The sequence below is a fragment of the Pleurotus ostreatus genome (assembly GCF_014466165.1).
Source record: "Pleurotus ostreatus strain PC9 chromosome Unknown scaffold_1, whole genome shotgun sequence".
Taxonomy (NCBI): domain Eukaryota; kingdom Fungi; phylum Basidiomycota; class Agaricomycetes; order Agaricales; family Pleurotaceae; genus Pleurotus; species Pleurotus ostreatus.
Window position 1 is genome coordinate 1,959,494 of NW_023503156.1, and position 13,810 is coordinate 1,973,303.

The 13,810-nt window shown below is 50.1% G+C and overlaps 6 protein-coding genes across 6 annotated transcripts; 3 read left to right on the top strand and 3 right to left on the bottom strand.

The window, feature by feature from the left end:
• Positions 1–289: 289 nt before the first annotated feature.
• Positions 290–1,806, top strand: PC9H_000665 (uncharacterized protein; the record flags this gene model as incomplete). Its single annotated transcript, XM_036770320.1, has 8 exons — positions 290–340; positions 395–532; positions 582–679; positions 725–801; positions 852–1,103; positions 1,152–1,335; positions 1,392–1,547; positions 1,599–1,806. The coding sequence occupies 8 exons, from the start codon at positions 290–292 to the stop codon at positions 1,804–1,806; spliced, it is 1,164 nt and encodes a 387-aa protein (XP_036636165.1).
• A 39-nt stretch (positions 1,807–1,845) lies between these two features.
• Positions 1,846–3,567, bottom strand: PC9H_000666 (uncharacterized protein; the record flags this gene model as incomplete). Its single annotated transcript, XM_036770321.1, has 1 exon — positions 1,846–3,567. The coding sequence occupies one exon, from the start codon at positions 3,565–3,567 to the stop codon at positions 1,846–1,848; it is 1,722 nt and encodes a 573-aa protein (XP_036636166.1).
• Positions 3,568–4,202: 635 nt separating this feature from the next.
• Positions 4,203–5,510, bottom strand: PC9H_000667 (uncharacterized protein; the record flags this gene model as incomplete). The annotated part of the gene is made up of 5 exons (XM_036770322.1): positions 4,203–4,235; positions 4,380–4,692; positions 4,758–4,835; positions 4,891–5,225; positions 5,280–5,510. The coding sequence occupies 5 exons, from the start codon at positions 5,508–5,510 to the stop codon at positions 4,203–4,205; spliced, it is 990 nt and encodes a 329-aa protein (XP_036636167.1).
• A 649-nt stretch (positions 5,511–6,159) lies between these two features.
• Positions 6,160–7,722, top strand: RRP3 (ribosomal RNA processing protein; the record flags this gene model as incomplete). The annotated part of the gene is made up of 5 exons (XM_036770323.1): positions 6,160–6,645; positions 6,702–6,880; positions 6,938–7,078; positions 7,127–7,267; positions 7,320–7,722. 5 exons carry the CDS (start codon positions 6,160–6,162, stop codon positions 7,720–7,722), a joined length of 1,350 nt encoding a protein of 449 aa, XP_036636168.1.
• A 314-nt stretch (positions 7,723–8,036) lies between these two features.
• PC9H_000669 (uncharacterized protein) lies at positions 8,037–10,029 on the top strand (the record flags this gene model as incomplete). The annotated part of the gene is made up of 6 exons (XM_036770324.1): positions 8,037–8,319; positions 8,371–9,021; positions 9,075–9,398; positions 9,457–9,617; positions 9,666–9,756; positions 9,809–10,029. 6 exons carry the CDS (start codon positions 8,037–8,039, stop codon positions 10,027–10,029), a joined length of 1,731 nt encoding a protein of 576 aa, XP_036636169.1.
• A 649-nt stretch (positions 10,030–10,678) lies between these two features.
• On the bottom strand, positions 10,679–13,569 carry PC9H_000670 (uncharacterized protein; the record flags this gene model as incomplete). The annotated part of the gene is made up of 2 exons (XM_036770325.1): positions 10,679–10,980; positions 11,040–13,569. 2 exons carry the CDS (start codon positions 13,567–13,569, stop codon positions 10,679–10,681), a joined length of 2,832 nt encoding a protein of 943 aa, XP_036636170.1.
• Positions 13,570–13,810: the final 241 nt, after the last annotated feature.

The following is a 13,810-nucleotide window of genomic DNA, read 5'->3' on the forward strand; positions in this document are numbered from 1 at the left end:
CCACTTCGAAATGAGTTATGGTGGAAATATCGTATTCTAAGTTGAAATGGCCGCCATAGTTATAGCGAGAGCGATCACGTGTGGTACAGTATTCCGATCCGCCATTGTCGCCCAGGCCAACAAATGCAGGCTACACTTCGACAACGAGCACCAAGACTCCTTCGACGTACAACATGTCGACCCTTCAGTGCAGCAGCAAGAACCCAACCTTCGCGAGGGGATCGTGGTACATCAATAATTCTAATCGAATTTCGACCCCACTAATCGTTCTACCTCAGTCGTTATTGGCATGTCAGGAGGAGTAGATTCCTCCGTTGCGGCCAAGTTATTAGCGGAACAAGTGAGTTATCGTCTTAACCCCCGATTCAACTTTGGGCAAATGTTCTCCAAACAGGATTATAACTTGTCGGCTATTTTTATGAGAAATTGGGATACCCGTGATGAATCTGGCACGGACAAAGGGTGTGAATGGGAGAAGGATTGGCAAGACGTACAGCAAGTTTGTAGGACGCTCGATATTCCCTGCCGAATGGTCTGCACTCTTGCACTCGTCCGCGAAATGTACTTACTGTTTCTCCTAGATAGACTTGAGTCGTGAGTACTGGAACCGTGTATTCGAGCCTTCATTGAGGTTATGGGAGTCCGGAGTCACACCGAACCCTGACGTCTGGTGCAACAAGTGAGTGTAATAAATGTATACGCTACTTTCTGCTCATCGTCGTAGGGAGATCAAATTCGGCGCTCTTCTTGATCGCCTTCCTCATTCTGAATCAATACCCGAGGAGGCGTGGTTTGCTACAGGTACCTTTCTTTGCTTATGTACTTGAAGGCAAGCCTCTCACCCTCCAAAGGTCATTATGCAAGGAAGTCGACTGGTCCACGCGCCAAACTCCTTCGAGCCGTTGATCGGCATAAAGACCAAACGTACTATCTATCATCGCTTTCCGAAGCTAGCTTGGACCGCGCTTTGTTTCCTATTGGAGGATTCACGAAGCCCGAAGTGCGCGAGATTGCTCGCAAACATAACTTGGTGACAGCCGAGCGACCTGAGAGCATGGGTCTCTGTTTTGTTGGCGAGAAAGGGAAATTTAGAGACTTCCTCGGTATGCATTCCCCACATTCGGAGACGTTGCCTTACATGAGTTGAATAGATCAATACATCCCTCCCAAACCCGGGCCTATTGTCGATCTTCTTACTGATAAAACGCTAGGTGAACATCACGGTCTGTGGACCTACACTATCGGCGAGAACGCTAGAATATCAGGCATGCCGATGAAGATGTTCGTCTCACGGAAAGATATAGCAAATAATCGGGTTTACGTTGTCCCAGGAACGTAAGTACCTGTCCTTCTTAGTCTCAACGGAGCACTCACAGAGCACCCACATAAAGTGACCACATCGACTTGTGGGCTACGTCGATCCGCGCAACTGGGTGGAGTTGGATTTGGGCTGATTCACCTCCAATCGGGATATCTCAACCTGCTGGCACTCGACTTCGCGCGAAGTTTCGGCACAAAATGGGGGACATACCGTGCACGGTCCGGCGGTCAGTCTGATTTGTTCTACTTCACTCCATCTCAACTAAGACATTATATAGACGGGCTGACGGTGATGTGATCATCACCTTTGACGACCCACGGAAGGCCGTATCTCCTGGGCAAGTCGTTGCTCTATGGGATGCCGACTGGTGCCTCGGATGTGGGACTATTGTAGAAGGGAAGAACGATCCACCTCAAAGCCTCGATTATACCCAAGACTACCAGAAAGCAAACATAGCATACACACAAGAGAGCCCAAACCCGTAATTTCTACCAGAGCGCGACTAACTGTCCACCTTGATTATTCTACATCACCTCTCCTTGCAGTCCACCGCGTTGAAGGGATTTGAAATACAACACATCCTGACAATGGTTCGTGGTTGGGAACGCCACCTCAACGTGCCGTAGCTGATGCGTTTCCTCATCTCGAGGCGAGTACAGTATCGTTCGTCTCGACGCAAGCATACCCCCGAGCAGGCCATCCGCCGCGCGAACACATCCACAGAGTGTTAGCTGTTCTAGCTTGGGGCAAAGATTGTGATGGTAGTCGTTGAAGGTCAATGCGCTGATTGCCGTCTCCGTGATAGTGATACCCCCCTCTCCCCCGCCAACGACGTAGACTTCAAGATTCATCAAAGTGTCACTCATATATAGCAGCGATTCGAGAAGTTCGATGTCTGACATAGGCAAGCATCGAACAGCGAAGGACCTGATGGCAGGTGATGATCTGGAGAGTAAAGATATGAACTGCCGTTGTGGCCATGGTGGTAACCGTCTCGCCGACGTCCATCGTGCGCTAATACCCAGATCTTCGAGGTTCGGGAGTATTAGATGGTCGAAGAAGTCCCCCAAATGTTCTTGACTTGAGATATAAAGGGAACGGAGTGGGTGGACGAGCAACGGAGAATCGTCCAAGCTCTCCTCTTGAGAATGCTCCATGTGGAAACGACAATCCTGTAACTGACGACCGGATCGTAGGAGCGCGAGACAGTCCTTGGTAGACAGAGGACCCTCGATGTCAAGGTGCGTCAGTTGCGTGGGTATTGTGATTTGGGAAATGCCAGCGAGACCGCGACACGTCAATTGTCGCAAGCTCGGCGCCCACGACAACAGAGAAGATAAAATTGGTGCTTGTTCGAGTGGAGCGACCCGTTGCCGTAACGATATTTCAACGTTATGAAGGATTGGCAAGCCCCAAGGCGGGATTCGTGAGAGCATGGAGATGAGACGTTTTGCTCGGGTGTAGTTGAAGCACATAGTGTGCCAGCGGGAAGAATGGGTTAGGATGAGTTCACTAACAAGGTCGATGGATCCGAAATTGCCTGGCCGCTCCAGCATTCTACCATCGTAGACGATAGTAAGATTGAGGGGGCAGTTCTTGGATCGATTCAGCCAAGCCTTAAGGAGTGGCATCCGAGGAACACAGACGTGGTCGCCTGCCAGGATAGTCAAAGAAGACCACAGTTCCGGAGTAGAGTGCACGATTGTACGCCATCTGCGGCATATCTGTCCTAGGAAGAGAGGGCCACAGCGCACACTGGGTTTTGAGTCGGTGCCGGCTCCGTATGACAAGAACACCTGACGAAGCACTTCGTCCGGGAGCTTGAGGATGCTCCGATGGGGGTTGACAGACTCTGGCTCGGAGTCTACGCTCCAAGTTGGGGAGGGCCCGAGCTCCTTCTCAAGGAAGGAAAACGGGCGTTTGTCGAAGCTTCCAGGTGACAATGAGTGCTGCTCGCCAGTCCACTCATACGAGTATTCCTTGTCTTGCTCCGTTATTGCTATCCCGAAGTCGATGGGATCAGCTGCGGGTGCGTGGAAGATGACATAGTCAGGGTCTAGGTATCCCTGATCGTCGCAATCCTCTGGTATTGACGCTGGTAGTGAGCGTAATACACCATGAGGTGTAGGGGATCGACTGCTGTCGGATGAAGATGCGTAGACTTCGCTGGGCCCAAAGATACCTTCATCGTCGACTGGCAGTGGGAGTTGAAGGTGTTGCCGTGAGAATAAACTTGAAGAAGCCATAAGACGCTGCCGTTATAACTTATAAGCACTTGGGGCGCTCACCGTCTTAGCTTTAGGAAAGGCATTGACGAAGCCTAAGAACTAATGAGAGTGGAGGAAGGTGGAGGAAGAGAGGGCGGGGCGATAGCTGAGACTAACTGAGGCCATCAAGGATGATATTGTGTTTTTGAAGGCTGGCTCCTGATGGGACATATCCGAGAGGGCGGCACAACATGCATTTATAAATGTGATGTATCATCCTGTGGGTAACCAGACAGAAATGTCGCGGCTGCGTTCCAAAGTAAGGAACTGATGGATGTACTATGCGACTGATGCAGATGCATCACGGAACACAGATTCAGATCACTTCTGGAGAGCCTGGACATGAGAACGAGCGTTCAAAGATGGACAGCAAGTGCTTCCCATTGAGGAGGTCGCCGTGGTGAACAAGCCACCTTAGCACCCATGTGATAAGTCACACCGCTGTCAGTGTCTATTTAAGTGTTTTAATGGATATTGTTGTATCGCGTCTTACCCGAGGAGCACGGTACGAAGTAAGCTGCTGCATCGCCGTGTTAAGGGAAGCAAGGGCATTGCTTGAAGTATACAACAATCGTAGTAATCGTGGGATGTGCGAACAACCCACCATCTTGTCTTTAACGGATGTCAAAATACTCAAGTAAATATACCTAGGGTGACATTAGTAACTCATGTTGAACATGTTATAACGATAAGCTTACGTGCTATGACATTGCCGTCATGATCGCCTGACATGTTTAAACAGTGTCAGAGGAATTCAAACTTGGACGAGTATCATCCTCTGGTTTCGAGACGGGAATGTCTCGTGTTACTGCAAGAGAGGTAGACGGGTCCCAATGGATCTTTGACGTGTAGATAGTACACTCGACCTTCTGAAATTGGGGGACGGGGAAAGGGCTCCAAGAAGGGTTTTCTGCTTGCCAGTGTGTGCTCGCCGCCCATACCGTGGCCATAAGAACACCGATTATCTCAATGTAAGCATTCGAGATTATGCACATGAGAATCTTGAGGTAATCCCCTTCGCGGAAGTATAGAACCAGCAAAGTGATACTGACAAGCACAGGGAAGATGAAGTTGGTGATTGCGATCCAGAATAGGGTACGAAGCCTGGAGGAATAAGAATCTGAGAGGACTATGAGGGTTGACGTTGATTGCGGGGTTGGACAATGAACTGACTGGGTTGAGTTGCACTGGGCGGGGAAAGCGATTTGTTAAGGTTAAGGCGCCACAAAAATAGGACGGAAGCAGTCCTGCAAACATGTATCAGAAAGGGACATCGGACACTAAGCGTCTGAGTATACAGACGTGTTATCGACGACTTGCAGGAACCACTCTACTTTGGGACCAGCATGTCTCAGCGAAAGTGCCCCCATCTCCTGGTTTGTTGTTGCGCTCCGTGTAATTCTCGCAAAGGTCACCATGAACTCAATCACATTGCCCACTCGCGCAGCCTTGAGTAATCCCAGTGGGATGAAGATGGAGAAGAATAGTCGTTTCGGCGTTTGGCGGTAAGGGAAGACCGCGAATAGTCGAAACATCAGGATGGATTCCACCATGATCGGGACACTCGTGCTTATAAATGTGTAAGCCAGTATACCGCGTCGATCTACCAGACGTAGTGGGTCAACAAGGGGCGGTACCTACGCCTGGCGTAAGCGTGCCATGTTTATGACAATGGTTGTGTATGTGCGCACCAGCGTTTGCATGTTCAGCAGTCCCATAGCGATTCCGACGCAAATAGAGACTACATTGAATATGAACATTGGCTGACAGCGAAGGCGACTGGTAGAGAAAAAGAAGAGGGCGAATAGGAGAGGAATGGAGACCCCGAGCCATATGCTTGAAAGGATGATGACTTTAAGAGTCTTATCGAGTGCTTGAAGATAGACCGACATCAAATCTGGCAATACGGATATGGAGGCCATTTGTCTGGGCTGGAAGGCTCGAGCCTGCTGTATGTTGCACCCATAGGAGCATTGGCTTGACTTATATGTATTCTGTTCGTGAAACCGGAGGAACACTGGCCCCTGGAGCTGAAGCTTAAGGTTTGACGTTCTGCATACAGGACGGTGCGGTGATTGCTGAGCAAAATTCGGCCCAGTGAGGGAATCTGTGATGTTAACAAATCAATCATCCCTTGACGAACATCTGATCATCATACACCTCTCTCAGGTCTATGAGAACTCACGAAAAGTACTGGGATAAGGGCTTGGGTACGATGAAGCATCGTGGTTCACGCATTAAGGTCGGAACATTCACGGCGAAAAGCGTGCGGTGAAAGATGAATCAATGGAACGTCGATTGGAACGGATGCAGTGTGCGGGCATTGATGTGTCCATGTTGAGCGGAGAAGTACCTGATATATTTGAGGGTGGCCAGGATCCGTGTGGTTGTGGTTATTCTCGAGTATGCAGGAACCCCTACCAAAAGATGCGTTCAGCTCGAGATCTTGACATATCCATTTTCGTGGATGTTTAGTCTGAGGATCGAGGAGGCATCCTTTGTTTGGCTGCATTTTTGACACCAAACACTCAACTCACCCTGAAGCTGATCGAAACGAAACATTTTCTGACCATGTCATCTCCATCCCCTGAGGCCGAGGAGCCTCAAGAAACTCAGACTTTCAGATCACTCGGCCTGATAGATCCATTGTTGGAAGCCTTGGAACGCCTCAGTTTCACATCTCCTACTGAAATCCAGTCGGCCGTCCTTCCTCACGCACTTGAAGGCCGAGACATAATCGGTGTAGCATCCACAGGATCGGGGAAGACCGCAGCCTTTGCGCTACCAATTCTACAAAAGCTATGGGAGAATCCTGCTGGACTTTTTGCATGTATACTCGCCCCGACAAGAGAACTGGCCTACCAGATATCGCAACAGTTTGAAGCCCTCGGTTCCGCTATGGGTGTACGTTGTGCAGTTATCATCGGTGGGATGGACGAAATGGCGCAAAAGATCGTTCTTGCTCAAAAGCCTCATATCATCGTTGCTACCCCTGGTCGATTGCTGGATCACCTCGAAAAGACGAAAGGCTTCAGTCTCAGAACGATAAAATTCCTCGTACGTCCTTGTCTGTACGTACAGTCGTCGTTGCTACTTACCTTTAACCAACTCAGGTTTTTGACGAGGCGGATCGCTTACTTGATATGGACTTTGGTCCCGTCATTGATAAAATCCTAAAGATCATACCGAGGGAACGAAGTACTTATCTGTTCTCCGCGACTATGACAACGAAAGTCAGCAAGCTACAACGGACTAGTTTGTCAAATCCAGTGAAAGTACAGGTGGCGGGAAAGTGAGTTATCTATTGCTCGACGGCTAGTGCCATACGTTGACACACTTACGTCGAGAGGTATCAAACAGTTTCCACCCTCCTGCAATACTATCTGTTCGTCCCTTTAAAAGACAAAGATGTCAATCTTGTCAATCTTGTCAATTCCCTTGTCCAGAACTCCATGATGATCTTTACCCGGACTGTGAATGACGCCGCCAGGTGTGTCAATTTTATCGACTTCGTATTACTTGTCTTAATTGTCGACAGGTTGTCTATCATCTTGCGCACGCTGGGCTTCTCCGCAATCCCACTACACGGCCAACTTAGCCAGAGTCAACGGCTAGGTTCCTTGGGAAAATTCAAAAGTGGTGGACGAAATATTCTAGTCGCAACTGACGTAGCCAGTCGGTAAGTATCCCACATGCCTATCCCAAGTTGCTTGATAATAATATCAGACTAGCGGTCTGGATATTCCGTCTGTAGATATCGTCATCAACTTTGATATCCCCACGCATTCAAAAGATTACATTCATCGTGTCGGACGAACTGCTCGTGCTGGTCGTTCAGGCAAAGCAATTACCCTCGTTACGCAATACGACGTCGAACTCATCCAACGTATCGAGAGCGTTATTGGAAAGAAGATGGACTTGTGGCCAACGGACAAAGAAGAAATAGCTTTGCTCAAGGAGCGTGTCAACGAGGCTTCCAGAATAGCCGTCAATGAACTGAAGGATCAATCAGGGAAGGGGGGGCACAAACGACGGCGAGATGTCAAAGGCGGGAAGGATGATATGGACCGCGATGATGATGTGGTGGAGGCTGGCATGCCAGTCAGAAATCACAAGAAGTCTAAGCGTAGATGAATGGGTTTGTTCGCTAATTTATTGGCCTTGTATAATTTGTACAACACATCGTCTGGTAAGACACTCCGCCACTGAGTAACTAAGTAACGTTGCGACACCTCCCCAGAGTCCATATTCTTAGACAACGCACTCATTGTTCGCGATCGGCGGTGAGTCTCGTTATTACGTTAGGAGCTAGGGGGTGGCTCGCCAATTGTGGCACGTCGCGTCGATCGCGCGGCGCGTGACCGATTGTCGTTTGTTTCCCAGGACCACAGGCCCTCACGCGTTTCACCACGACCACCAACTGGCAACGCTCTCTTCATCCCGATATTATGCCTAGCTCGGCGCGAAAAAGTAGTATCGGAACATCTCGACGCGCCTCGCAAAAGGGCCACATTCCTTACCGAGGGGACAATCCTGAAGTTGGCAAGAAGACAGGCATTCCCGTGCGCCATGTCGAGCGCAAGTCTGACGGGTTTGAGCCATTCGAAGAGGTGATGCGCCAGGCAGACGGGCGGACACCTCCACGTCCAAAATCCAAGAAGCAGAAGGCTCAAAAGCTCGTTGCTTTGGATGAGGAGGAGGATGGCGAAATGTCCATGGAATTGGACGATAGTGCGTCCTTGTAATATCCTCCTTAGCTGTGAATTTGACGTGTTCCTTTAGATACCAGCACTCCTCTGAACTACTTTAGGAATGCGCGCCAGCAACCTCTAAGTGCACATCGCGTTGGGTCGTCTTCCCGTCCTGTGGGACGCCCATCTCTGGTGGACTACGACCAGCTACCCTCCCCCCGCCGTTTCTCACTGGCGAGCACCTCAGCAGGGCCGTCGCGCTTATCCCGGTCATTTGCTGCGAATGACAATTTCGACGACGATGAAGATGATGGCGGCGGTGGTTTTGAACACAACCCACCCTTTGAACCTCACGATCAAGGCGCCTCCGGCAGCGATGATGAATTAGCTCAGCAGTCGCACTCAAGAAACAGTCGCCGTGTGTCATTCAGTGCGATGAATGAGGACATGGAGGAGGATGAAGACGACCAACCTATACATCCACCCTCAAATCATGCTTCGCCTTCACGACGAAAATCTAAAGGAAAGGGTAAAGCCACGGAGGAAGATCTAGAGGAAGATCGCATGGAGGACTTTGCGCAAGAACTCGATGACCTGGGTTCCATGGAGAATGGCGTTGTCTCCGACAATGAACAGGAGGAAGAACAACAGAGAAGTCCTGCAGAAAAAGCGAAGATCAAGCGGGGGAAACAACCTGCTAAGAGAACTAAGAGAGCAGCCGAAGAACCTCGTAGTAGATCAAGTGAGTTCTGGATCTACCGTTGTCTAACCCTTCGTTAAACGAAAGTCGCCAAGGCTCTCCCACTGGTGTGCGAAGGAGTAAACGTTTCCGCTTCCGCCCTTTGGAGTGGTGGCGTCAGGAACGAGTAGTATATGGACGACGCGATTCAACCTCAGGTCCTGTCTTGGTACCACATATCAAAGAAGTTATAACAATTCCCCAGGAGACGCCTGTGCCGCTAGGGGCGAAGAACAAACGGCGGGGGGCACGGGGTCGTAGTAAAAGCAAGGCCAATTCGCCGCCGCCACCCGCAAGCAATCCAGAGGAAGGGTGGGATGATGACACGGTTCCCCATGCGCACGTCGTTGATTTTGTGACGGGAGAAGAAGTGGATAGACGTGAGTTTCCCATTACTGTCATTCAGTGTTTCATGTACTCAATCGAGTTATCATTTAGGCATAGCGTATACACCTAGAATGCTTAACCCCCAGCCAGCGGCCAATGCAGATTGGCGGTTCGAGAAAGTTTTCGGAGACGGCGATTTTATAGCCTCTGGCGAGTTGATTATTCCTCCCGGTTGTCGCAAGCCGAGCAAACCAACCAAGGACAACACCTATGTATGTATCAATCACTATCTTTCCTCACCTCTGCTGAGACCGGCGTAGATGTTTTATATCATCGCGGGTGCTATCAATCTACGGATTCATAATTCCAGTCTCATCCTTGCGACTGGCGCAATGTTCATGGTTCCAAGAGGTGCGAGTTTAACGCGCATTTGCTTTGATTCTCGGCTAATTGTAACTATTAGGAAATACTTATTTTATCGAGAACATAAGCCAGCGTGACGTCCGCTTGTTCTTCACCCAAGCTCGCAAGCTAATAGACGACGAAGAACCCCCTCAGCTACAAGATCCTCCGTCCGTCGCTTCGAGTAAAGCGATGCCAGCTGCCCGATCATCTAGTGCAGTGCATCTGTCCCGTCCTCAGCCTACGAATAGCCTCAAGAGAGCTCATTCCACACGAGCTTGATTTCTCTTTTTAATTGAATATTTAATTATGTATCACATATTGGAACCACTTGTATCCATATGCATATTTCAATTGTTATGTACATCTTCGTAGGTAATGCAGGTCACATTTGAACTCTGGTTTTGGCTATCCCTACATGATCCTATCCATTTCGCCGAATGCAGGTCTTGGTTTCTTTCATTGACGTTTGCTAACGGCGACCTTATTAACATCTCTCTACCAGGCCTCCGCACCGTTTAGCCTATGAAGGTGCTTAGCTATAGCATATCGAACCCCCCGAATACCAGGCCATTTCTCAGTGATGAACGTAGGAATGTTGGACCTGTGTTCTATGGGCGACGTTTTGGCAAGGATTGGTCAATAAGGGCAAAGTGAGAAATGAGAACCAGTACTGGTATCTCTATATATCATGTCGCTTTGTGGCTCGAGGTCATCAAGAATTCTTGAACAGTTTCTGTAACTATCTTGCGGGGTAAAAATTAAGCACGTAAATATGCATTGATTGAATAATTTTCTGTAAATACATGCGAGATTAAGCGATGACTATGCAAGAATATGATCCAGGATTGGTAAGTAAACGAGAGATAGTGGGTGAGCAACTGTATGGTGGCTAAAGAGGGGATAAGAAGGCAAGAGAGGGTATCAAGTGCTAAGACTGCTGCGGCCATGAATCCGTACCTCTGTCCTGAGGGAAAGGAATATGGGAGAAAGTCCTAGCTCCTGCGGGATGGAAGCTTGGGTTCTGAGGGACTGAAGGGAAAGCATCAAATAAATCTAACGTTGGAGCAGAAGAAGTGGTGGATGCCACAGAGATGTAGGATTCAGGTCTGTTGGGAGAAGTAGGATGCGTGGGTGAAGGTGGGTGTAGACCCGCGGACGGAGGTAGGGTGTGGTCCTCTCGAACCAGCATATTAGGAAGTGGCTCTTCCATTGCGTCAATTGCCATTCGCCCTAATAAAAGTCCCATGTTCGTCATTCATTGGTGAAAACAACAGGGAAGATCAACTTACGGGCTATGTCAGACGCACTAATAGTGCTCCCACTAGATTTAGTTCTTGCGCGCTGAAACATTTTACCGGCGAACGAAGCAGCTCTGCTGAAGCTCTTTGATTTCTTCGGGGATGAAGAGGGCCAAGCCTTGGATGCTGATGGAGAGGACCCTGGACCAACAGTGCCAGCTCTGGTTACATGTCCTCCAGAACCAAACTCGGATACCGAGAGGTTGCTACTAGAATTCATGAAGGTATCGGTTGATCCTTTATTGTCCGGGCCCAGGAAGCCCAGTGTATCAGGTGGCGTGACTAAGGCAAAGGAATCATCTGAGGACACGGAAACGCTATCGCGGGGGTAGGCACCTGGCATCATATAGGAGGGTCGTCTCTTAAGAGCGTCTGGGTAGTGTATTGAATTCCTCATTCCGGAGAAGATCCTATTCGGTGACTTGGGAGGAGGAGCTGGGGGCACCTCTCCATCAGCCCCTTGGGGTGACACCGATAACGAGTCGCGGGGAAGAGGTATGGCGGATTGTCTCCAGGTCTGCTTGGGGGAAACTGCTTGCTCAGAAGACGTGCGCCCGTGCGAGGACTTACTCCGCGAAAGTGCGCTTTTGAAGGACGACAAAGGACCACTGCGGACACGATCGGTATCCTCGTTGTAGGCCTGGTGCCCCGACTCTGGTTCCACGGGGGGGCTCTCGAGGATAGAGGGCATTGGTGCTGCCTCTGACTCCTCCGGGGGAGTCGTTGATGCTGTAGCTTCGTCCTGGATCTCGCTAGGGATCTCTCCGCCAGATAGCAACCTTTCCAATAGAGCAGCTTCCTCCACAAGCCTGGTTAATTCGCCACCTCCAGGAGTGAGCGGCTCGGTTAAATACGAGTCCCGTTTCTTGACTGGCGTCGCTGGCATCCGCGGTTTGAATGTCGTAGACGAAGAGGCAGTCTCCGTTTTCTTCTTATGAACGACAGCCGAAAACGACATCGGTACTGAACTCATGTGTGTCGCGTCCAAATCATCAACGGCATTCAACTCCTGGCCGTGGGAGACAGAATAGGAACTCTTGTGGGAAGGAGGACTGAATGCATCCGAACCGGGAGAGGGACGTTCCGATGGAGGGTTAGCAATACTATGAGGACGTGGGGACGAGGGCGCAACAATACTAGATAGCTGGATAGTGGACGTCGAAGAGTTGCTGGTGGGCGTCGGTGTTTCTGAAGGCGAAGGAGAATCTTCATACGCAAGTCTGGCTAATGGTCGCTCGGGAGAGAGAACTCCAATAGCCAGTGGAGGTAAAACGTGTTCGACGGCAGGTGCTGTGGGTGGTGATATGGCAATGGAAGGTGAGGTCGCTTGTTCGCTGCCTGAGATAGGAAGACTGTGGATTGTATCCAGTGAACCTTCTTCAGGAGGAGTGAAGTCGCTTCTTGCATCCACCTCTAAAGGACGCGAGGGTTCCTGAGCGTGTAGCGGAGGAGTCTCTACGCTACCAGCCGACTCTGGAAGGGAGTGTTCGTCCAAGTCAAGCTCTCGGTCTACGTGTTCTTCAGTATGAATTACGTCAGTGCTTAATGTATCGATGAGACCCAGCGCTGAAGGCTGGAACGTGTTCGCCGTAAGCTCTTCGTTGGGTTCGTTACAGAGAAGATCGACATCTTCCTTCGGTTCTGGGATATTGGGAAGAAGTTGATCGGCATTCATGTCAATTGATGAAGGTATAGCCGAGGCATCCAAGACTTGCACATGCACGTCAGGCGTCGAAGGAGCGCGGGTTTCCCCTGCCTGAGTTTCCCCAATGCCAAGCGATTGTGTTGGAGAGGTAAATGAATCGGGGGCAGAGGTAGACGAGACGGATATACCATCCTGTCCGTCTGATGATATGTCGACTTTGGTAGGCATGTTAACCTTGGCTGTACTTGGAGGTTCGAATTCATTGTTACTATCGACCTCCTCGTCGTCCATAGGAAATGGCTGTGACGGTGACCTGCCAAGGTCTGAGAATGTAGGCGGTTTGAGTGTAGTCGTCGCGTCCTCGTCTTCTGGCATGTCGTCCCAATCCGTGGGCGACACCGCTCGAGAGTCGGGAGACGATGTCATCGACCGCCAGGATGACAAAGTACCACCAGTGACTTGCGGCGTAAGGACGCCTGGGGACGAAACCGACCTGCTCCAAGATGCTACGGTGCCTCCAGTAACTTGAGGTGTCAGTATGCCAGACCGAACTGGCGCTGGTATCCTGTTCCCGTATAACTCGCCTCTTCGTTTCTGCTGTCCATTCTCTGGTACAGGCGGAGCACCCAGCCCGAAACTGCCTCGTGGAATCGGCACTCCTCCCTTCTGCTCGAACTTCGCTATCCTGTCGCGCAGTCCCTTCGGTGCTTCATGTTTGGAGTTTTGTGACGAAACGGGTACTGCGGGTGGTGATGTTGAATGAGGATTTTGGGCGGTATTTCGTTGCTGAAGTGCAGCTATCCTTTCCTTGAGATTGACTGCCGGTGGTTGCACTCGCGAACTAGTTGCCCTGTGAACGCCGTGCATATGCAACATGTCCAAGCATATGTCAGAAATTGCACAGTTTCGGATAAAGAATTCGCGCACATTATATTGATTACGAGGGTCCTGTCTCGACTCTCGACAGGTGCTGCTGAATGTTTGACTTGTACAAGCACGTCCAGCGGCCCGCAACCGTCTAATGAAAATTGAAGATAGATTGAAAGCGAATGGTAGTGGAAGAAGGATAGTTGATGGAAAAGAGGAGGCTGGCCACGAATCAATCAGTGCGGTTTCA